The sequence below is a fragment of the Silurus meridionalis genome, chromosome 19 (assembly GCF_014805685.1).
Source record: "Silurus meridionalis isolate SWU-2019-XX chromosome 19, ASM1480568v1, whole genome shotgun sequence".
NCBI classification, from domain to species: Eukaryota; Metazoa; Chordata; class Actinopteri; order Siluriformes; family Siluridae; genus Silurus; species Silurus meridionalis.
The window spans coordinates 6,584,878-6,605,569 of record NC_060902.1 but is presented as its reverse complement, the minus strand read 5'-3'; the positions used below and the strand labels follow the sequence as shown (position 1 = coordinate 6,605,569).

The 20,692-nt window shown below is 37.5% G+C and overlaps 2 protein-coding genes across 2 annotated transcripts in view; both read left to right on the top strand.

The window, feature by feature from the left end:
- Window positions 1–10,872, top strand: part of nisch (nischarin) — a 39,952-nt gene extending 29,080 nt beyond the window's left edge. The window contains exons 16-21 of the mRNA XM_046875085.1: window positions 753–2,012; window positions 2,845–3,031; window positions 3,897–4,047; window positions 5,994–6,122; window positions 7,591–7,752; window positions 9,371–10,872. Coding sequence (XP_046731041.1) covers window positions 753–2,012; window positions 2,845–3,031; window positions 3,897–4,047; window positions 5,994–6,122; window positions 7,591–7,752; window positions 9,371–9,984 — 2,503 coding nt within the window. The 3' untranslated portion in view covers window positions 9,985–10,872. The remainder of the gene's footprint in view (window positions 1–752; window positions 2,013–2,844; window positions 3,032–3,896; window positions 4,048–5,993; window positions 6,123–7,590; window positions 7,753–9,370) is intronic.
- A 7,076-nt stretch (window positions 10,873–17,948) lies between these two features.
- Window positions 17,949–20,692, top strand: part of stab1 (stabilin 1) — an 85,293-nt gene continuing 82,549 nt past the window's right edge. Inside the window, exons 1-5 of the mRNA XM_046874903.1 lie at window positions 17,949–18,221; window positions 18,407–18,534; window positions 19,539–19,654; window positions 19,746–19,831; window positions 20,053–20,122. Coding sequence (XP_046730859.1) covers window positions 18,168–18,221; window positions 18,407–18,534; window positions 19,539–19,654; window positions 19,746–19,831; window positions 20,053–20,122 — 454 coding nt within the window. The 5' untranslated portion in view covers window positions 17,949–18,167. The remainder of the gene's footprint in view (window positions 18,222–18,406; window positions 18,535–19,538; window positions 19,655–19,745; window positions 19,832–20,052; window positions 20,123–20,692) is intronic.

Here is a 20,692-nt window from a genome sequence, read left to right as displayed (position 1 = left end):
ACCTGTGCAGCTCTGGTGAATTTCATGCCCAGAAAGATTAAGACAGTGCTAGATAACAATGGTGCTCACACAAAATATTGACACTTTGGACACAGTTTACTTTGGGTGTACTCTCAGACATTATTGTCTAAATACCAACAAAAGTATGTAATTTTTAGAGGACAATAAATATGAACTGCACTTGTACTACTTTAAATTATTGCCAAGTTTCATTTCTATAGTATTGTCTTTTGAGAAGATCTACTAAGAAAGTTGCTGATATGTGAGGGGTGTACCTACTTTTTGAGATACTGTATACAATAATTTATAATATATAAACTATACTATTGATTTGTATCACCTAAGACATGCAGGTAGTAGGTTTAAAAGAGGCAGATGTAGAGGACAGGGGGGTATGGAGACGGATGACGGAAAAGAAGAAGAAGAAGAAAAGAAGAGGATTGATTTGTATTACTTGAAATCCAGATATGCATTGATTATATATTTATAATACTGTTTGTACTGTTAGTACTAAATAGCAATTTATTGTAATTATACATGTACAATTAAATTGCATACATTATTGTACTGTAATAAGATTTTTTAAGTAAAGATTTAAATTTATCCAATGTATGCAACTTAGTAGGTGAAAGACATTCATGGTGCAGAAAGTGCATGCTTGAGGATACTGATTTTTCAGAGTGTATGTAGGCGGAATGTATTTCATCTTAAAACTTCAACTGTGAATTTAAACATACATTTTTTTCCATTAGCTGCTTTTTTTGCGAAGAAAACCAGGAATCAAGGATCAACAGACTCACCACACCAGTGCTACCCTTCTGTTATTTGTCTTACACCACCACCAACTTGGACTTTGTTACCAGGCTTTCCGATTTGATCTGCCAAACAGATGAAGAGAATAAAACAACCAGCGAATGCAGGACCCCCTCTGTGGATGTGCCTGAGCAGGGCAGCCCAGACTCGGGGGGCAGTTACTTTGAGATGGGTCCAGATCACAATGATGAGATCATGGGCTGCTCATCCACTTCCACGCTTCAGGACAATGAACCTGAGACTGTAGAAAGCTTAAGTGTTCAGATAAACCTGATAGCATGGTCTTACTGCATCAAAGTGAGCCAAGACGGAGATCTGAATCAGATACCGTGCTGTTTGGTTACAATGGAAAAAGTGCTGGTGGTTTTTCAGATAATGTCCAAAGTGATTCCACAAAGCTTGGATGAACTACTGGACTGTATTAAAGTAGCACTGATGGTACCATATTCAGACATAGAGGCATTTTGTTTTGACATTCCAGACACTTGTCTCTCTTTATGGTTGAAGTCCAACACTACACGATGGTACTTCTTTTCAGATGGACAAAATTTAAAGGACATTCATTCCCATGTGAACTCGCTTCTAGATGGAGCTCAAAGTGAACAAATCAGCGGACAGTCTGATGTCCACTCGTTTATTCAGCAGTTTCTCAATTCCTGGGAAGTTGAAGAGGATGATAGCCGTGTGAAAAGTGTATATGTAGCTCACGTCTTGGACCGTACCTCATTGGCTTCAAAAAGTCAAAAAAGCTCTGTTCCCTCTGACATTTTATCCCCAGTCCATGAAAGTCACACCTCCATCCCGATACTTCTGTTCATCACAACTCGACACCTCTGCGTGCTCAAGGTTGATTTTGTGGCAATGGCTTCACAATCGAGTGGAAACTGCATACAATCTTGTGCCAAGTTTACCAGAATTCCACTCGCATCTACATTGCTAAACCCCAGGCAGAATCGACATGGTCAAAACATTTCAGTCACCCACCACTTCTGTGAAGGCCATGTTTTAGAACTAATGGCAGGGCATGAGCACTTAGCTGCTATTTTCGCTCTTCCTCATGACAAGTTTCTGTTTCTGAAGCAGTTCGCTCAGTTCCGCGCCAGCCTTCGTGACATTAAGACTATCGCCCTTCTGCAGACCAGTAAACGTCACCTAAGATTGAGCAGCACAACACCTAGCAAAGATACCAAGGAAATGAGGTAATAACATCTACTTTGTTTAGGCTATTTATTAAGAGCCTGTCAATATAATTTATATAAATATATAGCCAAGCAGGGTAAAGAAACTTGTTCATCTTTGGAGGATTATTTATGTTAAGTTTAACTTTATGTTCAGACACCATTTTTGACTTTGTTTGTTGAGTGTCACAATGTCCACTGTAGCCCTTGAGGGGTTGCACTGTTCAGATATTTGAGGATTTGATAAGAAATGATTGCAGCCAGAATACATAATGATTAAATGATATATATGATATAATGCATATTTAAAGGGTTATATATGATGTAATATATATTTGAGGGTCCCTGGTGGTCTAGTGGTTAGGATGCGGCGCTCTCACCGCTGCAGCCCTGGTCAGGGAACCAACCCCAGCCACTCTTAGTGCCGGTCCCAAGCCCGGATAAATTGGGGAGGGTTGCGTTAGGAAGGGCAGAGTAAGAGTTTACTGGAGAAAGGTGGCTTGTGAATCTAACAGTAACTAAATGCACACAGGAGCTAAAAATAATTTTATGTACAGTTAATGTGAATAATTTCCACTCGGTCAGTTTGATTTTCAGCTCTCAGGAAAATCATATTTCTGAATTTTAACTGAGAGTAAGCAGGTGACAAACGACGGATGGCTGCTGTTATTTGTGTAAATTGTAACACGGATTCATGTTTTTTTTTTTTGTTTGCCAGAGGATGTCTCTGTATTATGCAAATGAGTCACATGATTTTCTTGGGTTTTATTAAATAGTAAATTATATTGTAAACAGGATTCCTTTACAGTATATGTTTTGAATTGTTCTCTCTTTTTTTTATTGTTATATTAAGTGGTTCTCAGGACACACAGAAGCCACATTTAACCCTGTCGCTGCTCAACCCTGGAGACTCATTTATCCAGCAGCTCTCGGATGAAAACCAGTGTCCGTCCCACCTGTCCCTCTCTTCAGCGCTGCAGCACCTTTCCTCACTGAGGCCCGAGGAGCTTATAATCTTCTTCCATGACAACATCGCAGAGGTATGCATTGTGTATTAGCCTGTGTCCAATTTATACCTTTAGTTGATTTGAATGATTTTTGTTGGAGTTTAAAAATATTTTGTGACATTAAAAAACACTTATTTGCAAAATATGCAAAACAATAATACTATATATAATGTACATCACTGTGCTATTTTTAGCAATTTTTCACCACACCTTATAAAAAATACAGTGGGATCTTCGATTGTGAACTTAATTCGTTCCGGAAAAAGTGCTCGCAATGCAATTTATTTGTAATGCAATGCAAAATTTCCCATAGGAAATAACGTAAACTCTGATCATTCGTTCCACACACCCAAAAATATTCATATAAAAATCATTGTTAACGGTATTTCACGTACAAATTATCGTCCCTAATGTATCTGAAACAAATAACAATGCATAGTACACAATATGAAGTAAAAAATGTAACAAAATTAGCCTGCACTTTACCTTTAAAAAGAGTCGTGGCTTGCGTGAGGGAGAAGAGAGGGAAGAGAGGAGGAGAAGGGGTTATTGCTTGGAACGAGAATCTCCTTCCAAGAGAACACACATGGTCACAATACTATAGTAAACGGTACGTTCGTGCGATTGCTACCTGTACGAGGGATACACGCAGGATGAGGACGTATACGCGGGAAGCTGAACTGAGCTCCCATTGTTTTACGCAGCAAGAGAAAGAACCATCGTCTCAGTTAAGCACGAACTGTTTGCGTCTTGTTCTCGTGATGCTCAATGTTATTTTTTTGTAATGCAAGTTACATTTTCATAAAGATTTTTGCTCGTCCTGCAAAACATCCATAAACCATGTTACACGCAATCCAAGGTTCCACTGTAAACTAGGTCTGATTTTGTTCTCTTCAAGGTGGAAAATGAAGAGCTAAAGCACATCCTGTGGACATCTGTGCTCTTCTACAAATCCCCTGACGTTGAGCTGACCGCCTGCGTTATGCTCTCTACCAAAGCCGTGTACTATATCCTGGACGATGTTGCGTCCACGCTCAGTGATCAAGCTTGTAAGGGAACACATTTTTTCTAGTTATCTACATCCACCCTTTATTGTGCTGGTTATTGGTTTTTGGCTATGTAAATAAATGTAAATAATCACACACTTGCTGTTATAATGTAATATTATCTGTGATACTGTATTATGAGTACACCCCTCACATTTCAGCAACCCTTCTAGTAGATCTTCTCAAGACACAATACTATAGAAATGAAACTTCTATATTTTAGAGTAGTCAATGTGCAGTTTGTGTAGCAGTACAGATTTACTGTTCTCTCAACATAACTCGACATACAGCCATTATTTTCAAAATAGCTGGCAACAAAAGTAAGTAAACCCTAAGTTATAACAGCTGTATGTCGTGTATCTATGCAGAGCCACGTCGTCTTCATGTTCACATTTTTGCCTGCTTGACAGGATCATACAAATTTGTGTATCTTGTATTTAAGCAGTTGGAATTTGGTGCTCTAAGTACAATTCTCTCATACTGACCACTGGATGTTCAACATGGCACATCATGACAAAGATTCTCTGAGGATTTAAAAATTGGAATTGTTGCTCTCCACAAAGAAGGCCTAGACTATAGGATGATCTGTAACACCCTGAAACTGAGTTACAGCAAGGGTCCATCAAGGAAGTTGAGTCCTCGTGCTGTGCGTCAGGTGCAGAAGGTGGCTTCAAAAACAGATGCATGAGTGCTGCCAGCATTGCTTTAGAACAGTGGTCCCCAACAGTGGTCTTTTTTGCCTCAATGTCAGACAATATTTTCACGGACCGGCCTTTAAGGTGTGGATAAATACAACAAAATAAAATGATACGAGCGGCATAAAAAATGGTATTTTCTAAATATAATAATAAACGTGAATCCACTGTGTTGTTTTTTGTTCATTTTGCTCGCTTGGGGGTTTGAGTTTAGCGGTAATGTATTATGTGTTAGCGGCTGGAGCAGCTCCTTTAAGAAGGTAGCGGATGGAGGTAAGACATGTGACTGAGGAGTCATGGCATGCATCAAGAGTGAGTCATAGACAGATTTGGAGGAGAGAATCTGGTAATTTTCCAAAATAAAACATCGTTCAGAATCAGATAATAAATAAAACGTAAATAATGTTAGTTATGTATTCTTTCTGTGTGGCCGGGACCAATTGACCAACGGACCGGTGCCGGTCTGCGTTCCAGGGGTTGGGGACCTCTGGTTTAGAGGTTGCAGAAACAGAGGGTCCACTTGTCAGTGCTCAGTACATATACCGCACACAGTTATTTAGACAATAATGGCTGTATGTTGAGTTATTTTCAAAGGGCAGTAAATCTGTACTGCTACACAAGCTGCACATTAACTACTTTAAAATATATCTAAGTTTCATATCTATAGTATTGTCCCTTGAGAAGATCTACTAATATAGTTACTGAAAAGGGAGGGGTATACTCATTTTTGTGAGATACTGTTGATGTACAAATCGAATTACACAAATCACTTGTGGTTGCATAATGACCCTTTAATTATAATATTTCACATAAAAATTTTACGGTATTTGGCAAACCCTTTTATCCAGGGTGACTTTACAATTATGTCATTGTATATAACTGAGCAGTTCAGGGTTAAGAGCTTTGCTCAAGGGAACAGCAGTGGCAGCTTGGTGGTGTTGGGATATAAAATCATGATTTACTGATCAGAAGTCCAACATCTTAACTATCGAGCTACTACCTCCCTGTGTTAATATGTTGGATAATGCGTGTAACACGGAGTCAAAATTCAAATCCAATATTTTTTTTCAGATTCTGAGCAACTTGTGTGATGATTTAGACATCATTAGGATAATAAACCTAGTCTGTTCACTTTTAATGCTTACTTTAGAATTAAAGTCTTCCTTATGGTATATTTCTAGTTTCCAAGATCATCTGCTAGCATGTTATAAACCATGACTTAACATACAAAAAAACCTGCACTTCTTCATGCAGTGACGTGGAGCTGGCACCCGTCAGACCACAAGGACATGGATTTCCTCATCTCTTTTTGCTTTGTGATAAAGCTGAATGAGCTGCACAGCGTGAACGTGGGACTGTTTGACCAGTACTTCCGAGTGGTGGGTGAGTAGAGATGAGTAGTAGTAGCAGGACAATATTACGACCTTCCATCGTAGAAAAATAATCAATGTAAATTTAGGGAGTTTGATGTTGCCTTTATCTTCTTCTCCTTTTTCTTCTTTTGGCTGCTCCCATTAGGGGTCGCAACAGCAGATCATCTGTCTCCATACTACTCTGTCCTCTACATCTGCCTCTTTTAAACCTACTACCCGCATGTCTTCCTTCACCACATCCATATACCTCCTCCTTGGCCTTCCTTTTTTCCTCCTTCCTGGTGGCTCCTACTGATATATCCCATGTCCCTCCTCTGCACATGTCCAAACCTCATGTGCAGAGGAGGGACATCAATCACCTCAATCGGGCCTCTTTTACTTTGTCTCTAAAACGTGCGCTGTTCCTCTAATAAACTCGTTTTTAATCCTGTCCATCCTCGTCACTCCCCACAAAATCTCAGCATCTTCAGCTCTGCTACCTCCAGCTCCACATCCTGTCTTTTACTCAATGCCACTGTCTCTAAACCATACAACATCGCAGGTCAAATTGGTGTCTGCATTTTCATCCTCATCCCAAAACACAAACCATATAAGGGCTGACTGTGCTCACTTTACTTTGATACTATGAATACTCTCGGATAGGCACATCGGGATGTAATTTATAATGATAGTGACACTGACATATCGTCCAGTCAGGCATATGGCTGTATTACTTCATCCGCCTCTCTTATAACCCTGATGTGCCCATCACACTGGAACAGGATAAATCTGGACTCATCAGTCTGTATGACCTTTTTCCACGCTCCAGTTTCCAATCTTTATGCTCCCTAGCAAAGTGCATCCTTTTTTTCCTGATAAGGCTGCACTGCCTCAGTGATAAGGCTACACAGCTATTTAGTTCCAAAGTGAGTTCTCTTTTCATTGTGTGTGGAAATTCTCTTACATTCACTATTAAACATACATAACTGTGAGTTCTACTGTTGTTTTGTTCTAATATTACATAATACTTTTAATTTAAAACTTTTAAAGTGATAATGCAATAATTATTTTTTTCTTCTTCCTCAAAGATGAAGGTTCATCACTATTACGCTGTTACATTGCACACTGCCCACTGTATGCATGCATTTCTCTATTGCTTGCATTTGCATCATAATCTTGTACATTTGTAATATGTTTCTAGTATCTTTTTTTTGTTTTTCTTATTTCTATAATTAATTTTATAGGCTGCTTAGAGGATTCACTGAGTAAGAATTTAATTGTATGGTGTAACAAACTGTTTCCTATAAATATAAGAATAAACTCTTGAAACTTCTAGCTTTCAATGACAGTTCATAACCCAATTTTACTAGTTTCGGGAAACTCTTCAATTCGTTTCATAGCTTCATAGTTAAATAGTCCAAAGCTCAAAAGATGACACCTTGACAACTTGTTCATCCTTTATTCTATTCATTTTCTCTATCATTTTTTTATCTAAAAAGGGACGTCTCCAGAGCACATCATCTCCTGCCTGACCAGAGACAGCTACAGCACGCACCACTTCCTTCAGCAGCTGATGAGTGTGCTGTCTTTACTGGACACGGCGCCGTCACCAGAGCCTTCAGACCAAGACTTCTACACACAGTTCGGCAAAAAGAGCACAGGTAGCAAATCCAACCCGGTCAGCTCTGTATAACTTCTAACTAAAGTGTTCTTTATGAAACTGAAACTAGCGAGTTCAGTAGTATGTATTCAGGTAACATATTGCAGTTGCATGCTGATTGATGGCAACCCAAATAAACGATTATAAAAGTTTTTTTTTTCCTAATCGTGTAAAAAAAATTGCTACAACAATAAAGCTGGCTTTTTTTATTTTATTTTTTATTTTTTTTTGGAACCAACCCCAGCCATTAGGGTTGCACAAGCCAGTGCACTCTTATTGCCGGTCCCAAGCCCGGATAAATGGGGAGGGACCCCTAATGGGAGAAGCCGAAAGAAAGTTTTTATGAATAATTTTCTTCAGAAAAATAAAACTTCAAGAAACCGTATATGAGAAAAAGCAGAAATAGAGTTTATTGCAGTTTAACCCTGATTAACCAGAGAGCATTCTATTGATATTTGAGAGATTACCATTAACTTGGAAAGTTCCCAGAATTTGTTCCTCCCTAGTTTCTTTTATCTTTCAAATGTCCCACAAATTTGGCGCTTCCTGATTACTGTTATCTTCAGAAATGCCCTCTTCAGTGCGTATTCTTGGGTATCGAACCGTAGTTTTGATTCCTATTAATTGCAGCCTGTTTTAGAGTTTGCCATTGCTGCTTTTGCACATAAGGTGATCACACATTCAGATATCATGTCTACCTTAGAGGATAACCAGTGGGTGAGTTAGATATTAAGAAAAAAACTGAATACACCTCTCATTGGTGTGTCAAGATTTAAACTCTTTTCAAGCTCAATCACTTTACACTTATAAAGAGTTGTATCATTTATACAACTGAGCAGTTAAGGGTTCATGGCCTTGCCAAGGGCCCAGGGGTGGCAGGTTGGCATTGGTGGCATTTGAACTGAAGACCTTTTGATCAGGAGTTCAACTTTTAACCGCTGGGCTAGAACATCCCTACAGTGAATGTATAGTAAAGTGTAAAGCAATATTTACATCGGGGCTCTTTATGAGGTGGGTTTATTTTATTTTACATACAGATTTAGTTATATCCAAATTGCTCATGAAATGAAACCAAAAGAATTCTGCCTGTTTCAGTCCCCCTGCAGCCCTAAGGTAAATGTGATAACAAATAATTTTCTTTTTCAACCTTGTCCACAATTCCTAATGCCAGAAGTGAAATCAGAAAGCGGAGCTGAAGCAACCTCAGAGACGATAAAAATACCGTAGTCATGCCGCCTGTCTGTGTCTTCTGTTGGGTTTGTCTTGTCTTGCTTGTTTTTTCTATAGTTGACATTGGCAGTGGTGTTTTGTGATGTTATATGATATAATGACAACCAGATATAATTTTCTTTTTAACCAAAGCTGCCAGTTAACAGCAGTAGAAAACATAGCAGATGTTGCCTAAGCAATGTAGGTCAGGCAACCTAATAATGTTCAGAAGTTTAACGTATGCAGATGAAGCAAAGCTACAGGATGTGGTGTCTAACAATGAGTTTGCGTCAGGACACTTATTTTATTCTCCATTTCGAAACATCACTTTTTTTTTTTTTTTTTTTTTGGTTTATGTCATATATGCAATATATAAATTACATGTGTTTTGCGTTTAATCCCCAAAATAGGCAAAATGGAGAACTACGAGCTGGTGCACTCAAGCCGGGTAAAGTTTGTTTACCCGAGTGAGGAGGAGATCGGTGACTTGACCTTCATTGCAGCCGAGAGGAAGGGCCCCCAGGGAGCTGCGCACTCGTTCAACGTCCTGTTCTATGCCCTGGTGTTCCAGGTGCAGAGTGGTCCGGGTACGAGGGCCGAGTTGCATCCAAAGAGCCTCGTCCTGAGCAGCACTCATGTCTTTCTATTGGACGAGGACTACATCAGCTACCCATTGCCCCAGTTTGCCAAAGAGCCTCCTCAGAGGGATAAATACAGGCTCACGGACGCACGCAGGATTCGAGACCTTGACCGTGTGCTCATGGGATACCAGCCGTACCCACAGGCGCTCACACTGGTCTTTGATGACGTGCCTGGGCCTGATCTGCTGTGCCATTTGACCATGGATCATTTCTCAGATGAGAAGGAAAGGAAACGGATGCAGGGTGCTGACGGGGCTGAGAGCGAAGTGCAGTGGTGTATTTTTGTGCCTGGTGCGGACAGCAGAGAGAGACTGATCTCACTTCTGGCTCGCCAATGGGAAATACTATGCAGCCGGGAACTTCCGCTGGAGCTCACAGGCTAATGGAGGTTATAAAGGTAATAGAAAAACAAATCTAGAAAGAGATGACTGGGTTTAGTCTTAACTTCAAATTTAGTCCCAGCTTTAGTTTTCTTTATGAAGTCTTCAGGCTTCCAGGGTCAGGCAATACAGCATACATGATGATGAGAATATTGGTCACAAGTGCCACCAACACACTAGCATAAGTCAGTGACCTGTGTTTTACCTTTTGTGGGTTGTATAGAGGGGTTTAAATAAACCCCTCTTTAATAAACCCCTCTGTTTTTATATTTTCAAAATTACAATACACCAGATCCTAAAAGGGGAAACCTAAAACAAAAGCTGGAACTATAACAGTGGATATAGTTATTATCATGTTATTCAGAGGAAGTAAAGAAACTGTAAATCCTCTCTGACTTCATATTTAAACACACATGCACACACACTGTTATATTTTTACTAAATCTTTCAACACAATGCATCCTGGGAAAATGTATAGAGTCCACACGAGTGTAATTTTCTTTTTTTTATCAGGTTTCAAACTTTTGCTCTTCATCTCTCTGCTTATATTTTATTTATCTGCTGCTGTGTACAATCTGCCAAATGGAAATGACTGAAAAGAACTACGCATTATTAAATGTTGTCTTTTATTTGAAATGGCAAAATGTCAGTTCCTTGTTTATTTTAATTTTTGTTTTCATGTGTTTTATGTTTTCAAGAATTCTGGCTTTTTAAGCAATGATATTTTGAGTTGTACAGGCTAAATGTTTTGCTTTACACAATAGGAACGTTTACAGTAGACTACCTGCAACCATTAATTTCTTTTTATGCCATTATTTGCCTTGAATATTCAGAACTCAGCATGCACTTTTTTTTTTTTTACACACAAAAATAAACGTGTTCATTGCAAATGTGTCCTTTTCTGTGAGTGCTTCATTTTCAAAGTTGCTGCTGTCAAGTTAGTATTAATAATATTAGTTTAGTATTACACAACATTAGATAACATCAAGCCCAAATTAAACTCCAAGTATTACATTTAAATAAATTCATCTGTAGTGTATCACTTCTAGTGCTATAGAAATGAAATGAACACATTAAATAATGAGTAATCTATGTTAATGATAGTGTAATGAGTGAATTTGTACAGTCAGTTACATAAGTATTTGGAAATACCAGTGGTGGGCCGTGCATTTGGTACCTGGGCCTTCAGTGAGGACTTACCCGAATTAATCCACCTCTTAATACAACCATTATAGAAACCATTAATACTATACAAAAATGCAATAATGCGGCATTGCAGAAAGAGAGGAACTTCACATATGGAGTATGAATACCATTTAACTAAAACAAGCTCCAAACCTCTACACTACAACCTCAACTGTGCCATCTACATCATCTGGAGCAGTTCAGAACCAATATTTGTCTAATAACATAACAAAAACATAAAAATGTAAATAAAATACAACCTTCTCACCAGAGATGCATACTCATCATTTGCACTGCTCCTCAGAGGCTGTAATCCAGTGATACCGGTCGTATTCACTGGTCTGGAAATGGCAAACAAACCCTTTCCCGGGCTAAGACAAGTTAGCTAGCTTCGGGGTTGGCCGACCTCTCCTCACGATGTCTAGCTTTTCTTGAAATTGAAAATGTCTGAGACCAAATAAACTTGTCTTCCTCTGTAGGCATAAAAAACATCTATCTCTGATGTATTAATGTGTGCAGAGCAAAACAAGTCGAACTTGGCGGTAACAGTTTCCCTCTGACCAACCAATCAGATGATGGAAAAATGCTGACATTATCCTGGGCCAGCTAGCCCGAATTTAAAATCCAATTGGTTAAAAAAACAGACTAATTTCTAATAGAGACTAAGGTAAAAAAGCCAGCAGTACAGTCTTTGAAGGCCCTGCAGATTAGATTGACACACAGATAGAAATCTGACTGGACAAAAAATCTAACATCTACATACACGTACTGGAAGCAGTGCAGCCAAGAGAAACACTACAAAATGAAGAGAATAAACTGTGGGGAATAAATTAATACAATTTCATGAAACAAATATTAGAATTTAGGTCAATGTAGGTCGGTGTTTCTGATAGTGTTGAGGCCAGCAGAGAAAGCTTTGCTGGCTCTGACCGCCCACCACTGGGAAATACACCCTTTCTGAAATTTTGCTATGTAAAAAGAACATGACCCCTTTAGGAAATCCATCCATTTTTTAAATGTAGTCCCTCCATTTTAACAGCATTCAATTGATTAAACATTGACTGAAAAGCAGTTGGAGTAATTGCCAGAAGTGGTCTGTTTGCTCCTTATTTTATGTCAAATTCAAAATAGAAACAATTTGTAGCTGTTTAAAGAAACTGTCAATATGCTATCTAAGGCAAAATCAAAGCCGAAAAAGACCTCATCAGGCTTGAAAAAAAAGAAAAAATGACCAATCAGCAAGATCAGCCGAAACATGATTCCGATGCCTTCTAGTGACCCCAGCTAGATCACACAATATTTTTCCTTGGTAAAAAAAAAAAACGTTTAAAACTGTTTTTAAAACACTCTTAAAGAGGTTAGTTAATCTATATCAAAGTCTGCAACCAAGAGATGCCTTCATGAATGTAACCGCAAAGGGTTGACTTAAAGATACATACTACTGGTAAACTAGAAAACATCTCAAATTAAACCTGTCTAGTTAAGGAACAATATTCTTTGGACAAATGTGAAACAAGATTAAACCACGTGTACCAACATTATAGGAAGAAGGAGAAAGAAAGGAAGGGCTCAAGAGCCAAAGCATCAGCACATCATCTGTCAAACATAGAGGAAGTGTTTTGACATGGGAATGCATAGCTACCATTGAACCTGGTATGTTTATAAATGATGTGACTGCTGATAGCAGGATGAATTGTTTAATGTACATACCTCATTTCTGAGATAAGACATACCTCGAAATCAATTCAAGAGCTTTATATAATTAGATAAAATATTTAATAAAACTGGAGTTATTGCTTATAATTGTTGGAAACTCTATTTTATAAGCTGAAAAAAAGCAAAACATTCTGTGATTTATTTCTTTTATTTAAACTATATGACCTTCATGTGTAAGTCAGTCCTAATGGGGTTGTGGAATTTTGTCTTCTCAAATAGTCTCTGGGTTGCAGGAATGGTTACATGAATTTTGCACACAACTAAAAAGACAAATTGATTTAATATAAAAAATGTAAAAAAGTTCTGAATATTTCTGCTAGGGAAACAGTACACAGTAACCAAAATGCTCCTGCATATAACAGCCGGAACCTGACATTTATGAGTAAAAATGAAGCTCATAGCCTCTAACTGTACACTTACTGTACAAGGAGATATAATGTTTTAGATAGAGCTAATAAACTGCCATTTTGACTTAAATAAATCTCAGAACACACTCTCTTTCTACACTGTAAAACAGAAAATTGCCCTGATTTTAAACCCTAAAACATATTTCAACCAAAAAATATTTAGTTGTGTGGTAATATGTGGGGCACATTTTGCAATCTAGCAGTTAAGAAAGACTAATTCCTTTTAATAACCTTAAAGTTAACACCCTTAGTATAAGCGCTTTCTCTCCACACAATCACATTGTATTACACCCTCCTTTTCCATTCTCCAAGATTTGAAAACTTACATTTTAAGAGAACATAAACTAATTTAAAATACTGTATAAATAGAACTACTTAATATTTTTGACTATGTGCCACAACCCTAACTCTGTTAATATGCATAAATGAAGGGACAGTAAAAAAAAAAAGGGTTAAGTGTTAAGCGGAGCTGAGCAATACATGAACTGAATTCACTTTCTCAGATTTTGTGCTACTTTGTAAACTTACAATGAGATTTTTACAAAAGTGAAAAAAGTTACTGGAGATAGTTTGGTTAGAAAGCAACCTTGGCAATATGTTCTTTTCGACCTCATTGCATCCTGTTTTTCTTGGGAAGGTAGAGTGCTCTGTGTTAAAGGTCAGAGAACAGAGCATTGTTCACTGTACAAATATTTTTGTGGGTGCTTTAAAACCATACACTTAAACCAATGACTATTTGTTACAGGCAGGAAAGTTTTTTTTGAAAGCATAATCAGCTGATTATGTCAAGACACTATGAAATAGCTGAATCATGCAAGTGTTGGATAAAAACCTACAACTGCTCAATCAGCAGAACGTGAATAAGATTTTTAATTGAAAGGATAATCAAGTTAAAATTGTAATCATTGATCGTTCTACTATTCTACTGCCATCTTAAAACATTTGAAACAAACATGCAGCCTGAAAAAAGGTTTAATTCTACCACCTTGAATTGATTGTTTTCCCATAACAGGAACATTTTGTATCCACTTACAGTTGTTGTTTTGTGGAACATGTGATAAACAATTACAATTATGGGTACCTCACCAACCTCTCTTTTTTTTTCCTCCTGTGTACATTTGTATTTGCATTTATAGCTTTTGGCAAACACCCATCTACAGAGGGACTTACAACTAAGCAGTTGAAGGTTAAGGCCCCTGCTCAAGGGCCCCAGCAGTGGCAACTTTCTGGTGCTGGGATTTGACCTTCCGATCAGAAGTCCAACATCTCATAATCAGAGCTTCCCCACTTTGTAGCTTACTATACAAACCCCCACCCCAAAAAAACCCACTGTAAGTCATCTGTAATAAAGACTTTTTCATGGCAGAAAACTAATTTGAACAAATATTAGAAAAATGCATTAGAACTAATGCATTAAAACTATGCAAAAAAAAAAAAAAAAGAAAAAAAAAAGAAAAAAGAAAAGCTGTTGTTCAATGGAATTTTATGGAAATGGAAGTTAATGTAATATTAAGCCAATTCTTCAAAACAATAAAATTTAAGAGCAGTACAGTGGTATAATAAATTGAATGATAATACTATTTGTCTTACTGAGGGTTTTGTATGTGCTGTAAAACATGAATATGAATACAGTGGAACCCGGTTATGTCGATGTCCTAGGGGGTCGCCAAAAAGCATCGAGGTAACCGATGATCGAGATAAACGAAAATCAAAATGGCGGCAATACATTAACGTGCTTGAAATTTCTTTATGTACATGATGTGCGTTAATAAATGAGAATGTGCATGCACGTGTTTTTGGAGGGGTTTTTTACCCAACAGCGTTGCTGCGATTTGTTTGATGAAGGCATGCTATAAAAATACATACAGTACATGCTTATCTGTCAGGAAACCACCTGCCACGCCCCCTTCAGCCCCCTTCAGCGTGTCATGTGCTTTCTCGGCCGCTTTCTCACATATGGTGCTCGTTTATCATCATCACCAGCTCCTATTTAAACTTCCACACTCTCACCGTCCGTTATTGTTGGTATATGTTGGTTCATGGCGGTCGTTGTTATCGCTCATGTGTATCCCGGTACGTGTCTTCCCACCGGCACTCTCTCAACGGCTGCGCTTTTCTTCCCAAAGCGCATCGCGGATTTCCCCCGATCCTGCCGGTGTTCATTCTATGTTTTTGCTCATCCCACGTTCGCTTTCGCCTCCCGTTTATTGCATAACATTTAACAACAAAAGGCATATGTGCACTAACTAACAGCAGAGATTCACCAGTATACAATACAACACCTGTAGCAGCTGTAAGACTTGATTTTTCCGCCACTTTCGCGAGTTCTTCTGCGGCTGCACCGAGATAACCGACGTTAAATGGCAAATTTTTTCCCCCCTTGTGCTCGAGATATCAGGGTAACCGACATAACCGATAAAAAATGCTTAGAAAAGTTCCACTTCAAAAACGTCGACTTAATAGGGTTGTCGAGGTAACCGAGGGCGAGATAACCGGGTTCCACTGTATATTGAATATAAATGAATATATTTATATAAAGATGAATATACTGGTACTGTTAATAATATGTGTGGCAGCAGTTCACTGAAGGGCAGAGCCAGACCACTCACGAACGGCTGCCACAATGCGCCATCGCAGCACAATTTATTTTAATCTACTCATCTAATTAATATATATATACAGTACAGACCAAAAGTTTGGACACACCTTCTCATTCAAAAAGTTTTCTTTATTTTCATGACTATGAAAATTGTAGATTCACACTGAAGGCATCAAAACTATGAATTAACACATGTGGAATTATATATGGAATTATATACATAACAAAAAAGTGTGAAACAACTGAAAAATGTCATATTGTAGGTTCTTCAAAGTAGCCACCTTTTGCTTTGATTACTGCTTTGCACACTCTTGGCATTCTCTTGATGAGCTTCAAGAGGTAGTCACCTGAAATGGTCTTCCAACAGTCTTGAAGGAGTTCCCCGAGAGATGCTTGGCACTTGTTGGCCCTTTTGCCTTCACTCTGCGGTCCAGCTCACCCCTAAACATCTCGATTGGGTTCAGGTCCGGTGACTGTGGAGGCCAGGTCATCTGGCGCAGCACCCCATCACTCTCCTTCTTGGTCAAATAGCCCTTGATGCCTTCAGTGTGACTCTACAATTTTCATAGTCATGAAAATAAAGAAAACTCTTTGAATGAGAAGGTGTGTCCAAACTTTTGGTCTGTACTGTATATGCTATAAGAATTGTAACTGCATTTACAAATATATCACAAATTCCTGTTAATAACTGTGAACTTATGAACCGGCCTACTTTGGCACATTTCCTACTTGAGAGTTCTGTTAAAATGTGGGAGCAAAACAATGTCAGGAAAGAAAACTATTATTCTGATTACGCAGCACTGTTTTTTTTTTCCTTTTTTTCTTACCAAATCCAATTTTTCTGCAGATCAAGCATTTTCCTATCTGTTGTGTTACATGTTTTTAACTGTATAGATAAGACTGAATCTGACATTTATATATCACTGTACATAGTCCAGGTTAGAACTGGCTCAGGAATTAGAGACACTGTAATAGTCCTTTTACGTTTACGCCAATTTGTTCATTGGCTACAAAATACCACGAGTCTGTTTGTTCGGACAACCAGTTGGAAGTTTATTCCATTAGTCGAGTGGCTTTTTAAATGTCATTTCAAGCACATACACTAATGTACAATGTGGAACGAAGCAATGTTTCTCCAGGACCAAGATGCTACTTAAGAAAACTTAAATTAACACATTGACTCAATACACAGGGCTACATACTGTAAAGTGCAGTTCTACAAACAACAGTTGTAAAGTTGTGTTGTTCTGCAAACAACAGAGCACAATCAGACAATAAACAAATGTACATGGCCAGTACAGTAAATGTGTGTTTGTGCAAATAAATTGTCCATATAATAATAAAAAAATACTTTGCATGTAAAAATTCCGTGGTTTTGCAGCAGATGATAATGTTTTCTTTCCATACATTCATACAGTCATTCACTCAAAATTGTGTTAGTGATGCACAACAAACAACAAACATAGATTTGACCACTGCAGAACTTATTAATGAGAATGCGATTTGATGGAAATTTTATATGTATATAAATACATTGGTGTGTTGTTTAATGGATATGGCATGAGCAACAGTACTTCAACAATTGCCCATTTTACACTTTAGCCTTGCTGATGATAAGCACCTGGTCCTCTGTTTGGTATTATTATATACCCTGTACATCAATTATGATAAATGGAACACATTTCCTTTCAAGTCAATCAAATATAGAGTATTAAGTTGGAAATGTATTGTGATCTGACAGGAATTTGGATTTTTTACAAGGAATAGTGGACGATACAGATACATTCTCTACACATTTTCCCACACTTTGGATTATGTAAGTGGTCAGTCAATGGTCCAGTTTGCTAATCTGTTGAAACCACTGAAATCCTAACATGTAATTTGTATCTGTATGTAATAAATGTGTTCCTGGACACCTTTTAACAATGTTTGTCACTCTCTGCATTTTGCTGAACCTTGCACAACGGTCAGCTGACAAGTGCGGATTTCCTAACAGACATGGCACAGGAAATCCGTCCATTTCTCCTGTCAGGAAGAGATCGTTTACTTGTTCTACTTTCTTTTGAAACAGTGTATGGTGAGTTAGAGAACCTCTCTTGCTCACCAGGAACAGACTGACACTTATTCCCCAAAAGCAAGAAGAATGTTAAAGAACTTGTGGACATGAAAGAGTGAAACTTCTCTATCCCGCCTCATAACTAATGGTTTACAGGAGGTTTGAGTGGAATTTTTTCTTATCTTTGTGGATTTTGGGAGTGCTGTGAACTCAAAAAGTAGCCATGCATTATCTCTTCACTTTAGGAGTCATAGTGCTGTGTACTTTACAAACTGAGGTAAGTTGTTTTGAACTTAAAGTATCTTTAGTGCATAAGGTTTAGGAATTTTTTAAAGTAACTTGTAGCCAAATGTTCTTCCTAAAATCTCACTGTAACTTCAGACACCCCAAACACAACCAGTTTTAATGGGTTTAAAAAGACACATTATGTTTCCATAATCTGATTTGTTGATTTGCCCCAAGGCTACCTCGAATCGTTGTGATGAGCCACTCACTGTCCGCCACTCAACTATTTGCACGTCTTGTGCTGCTGCACCTGCTATTGTCTGCCCAAAGAGCTTTAAGAAGACTTCAACTGATGATGAGTGCCGGTAAATGAAATCATCTCATGTAGCTTTGTACAAGAAATCTGCAAGAATTTGCTCCATCACTACCAGGTGTAATGTTTACATGTGGATTTAAGCTAAGGGCTGCAGGACAGAAACCGTGTTTTATCAAGGACACATCATATTTTGTGATTTAAAACAAATACAAATGAATTGACAGTTTAGTTGTCAGGAAAATGAAATGAATGCTGTGTGAAAATGTTTGGCCTCTGATTTTTGCTTTTGTTTCCTATAACAAGTTAGCACAAGTAGCTGCGTGCCTAAATCATTACACACTCATAAACTTAACTGAAATTAATTATCCAGTTATTATAGAAATTAATAGACTTGTTCATGTGGTTCTTGACACACTGTTACACTGTCACATTGTCAAAGTTGAATCACTGCGTGTCATTAGGAGGTGGAATAGTATAAAATAAAAAAAAAAAACACATATTGAAAAAAAAAAGTATAATAATTATATATATATATATATATAATTCATATATATATATATATATATATATATATATATATATATATATATATATATATATATATATATATATATATATATATATAATGTTTGCTTCATTTGCCTTTTATTTACACTTTTTGGGACATTAAATATATTTTGTACATTGTGTATCTGCTGATGCCTTTGATTATCTGGATCAAGCAGTGCAAAAAAAAAAAAAAAAAAAGGGAAAATGCCTATATTTGACTGTATAGTCAAATTGTTTAAATTCTTCTTTTTTAAGACTACAATCAACCAAATAAATTCTAAACATTGTAACTAATGCTTCTTAAATGCTTCTTATTCAAGTTTTTTTTTTTTAGAAACAAGCAAAATGCTTAGACAATAGAATTAGAAAATGTCTAAAAGCATCTAAAATCTGACAGAATTATATTGTACATTGTCATAATGGAAAAGACAATATATTTTTTTACTAAATGTATTGAATTAGGATTTCTGGAAATTCTATCTCGTGTTGTGTCTGATTTCTCAGGTATAGGGTACAAATCGGCAGTCGCCAGCTGGAGCTGCCTGGCTGCTCTCGTTCCTGTGAGAAAGTCACTCTGATCAAGCGATGCTGTCCTGGCTTTTTCGGTTCTCTGTGTTCACGTGAGCTTGATAACAATATATTTAATTCTGATTTAGATAGTGTTTATGTTGCTACAATGCACTGTATTAAGGCAATGTTTTATTTGTTAAGCTTGTCCGAAATTGTCAGGAAAAGTGTGTAATTGGCATGGTACCTGCATGGATGGTGAATCCGGGAATGGCACCTGTGTGTGTGAGGTAATTTATAAAACTTTCATTACTTTTTTATATTTACACCTTATAATAGGTTGAACTACTTAAGTACAGAAGTATTTAAGTTTACAAACAACTGTGTCTGTGGTCATGAGTAATCAGTGTAAAATCATTCTGCTGTGTAGAATTTGTGTTTAAATGACATTCAAAACTACAGCCAACTGCATTGCTCTGCTTTCTAGTCTAGTGACTAAGTGTATTTGCAGGAAGGCTTCTCTGGCTTTGCATGTCAGAAATGCTCTAATGAGAAGGCCTATGGTGAGCGCTGCAGCTCAGGTGTGTAACTTTTGCTTTTTTTCCACTTTGTTATGCTTTGTATTCTTGAATTTGTATTTATAATATCCTCAGATACTACCGTGGCATTTAAGATTGCATTGTTATGTTGTACAACTAAGTTTTCAATTACAAAGGAGCATAGTCACATAACATCAGTCTCACACAAAAACATTATAACTCAACTAATTACATATAATATACAACTCCAATTTCAAAAAAGTTGGGAGGATGTGTAAAATGTGAATAAATCCAGATTGCAATGATTTGCAAGATTTGTTTTTGGAAACCACGGAATGATTGGTGAAAAGCCTGCATCTTTGATGGCATGAGGGTGTGTTAGTGGCTATTAAATGGGCAGCTTGGACATCTGGAAAGGTAACATCATTGCTTTAATGCAATGAAAGGTATATGCAGGATTTAAAGCAACATATGCTTTCATCCAGATAATGGATTTTTTGGGCCTTGCAAATGTCAGCAAGACAATGTTTAACTGAAAACTGCATCTATTACAACAGCATGGCTTCAAAATAAAAGGGCGATGAATTGGCCTGCCTGAAGTACCGTAATTTC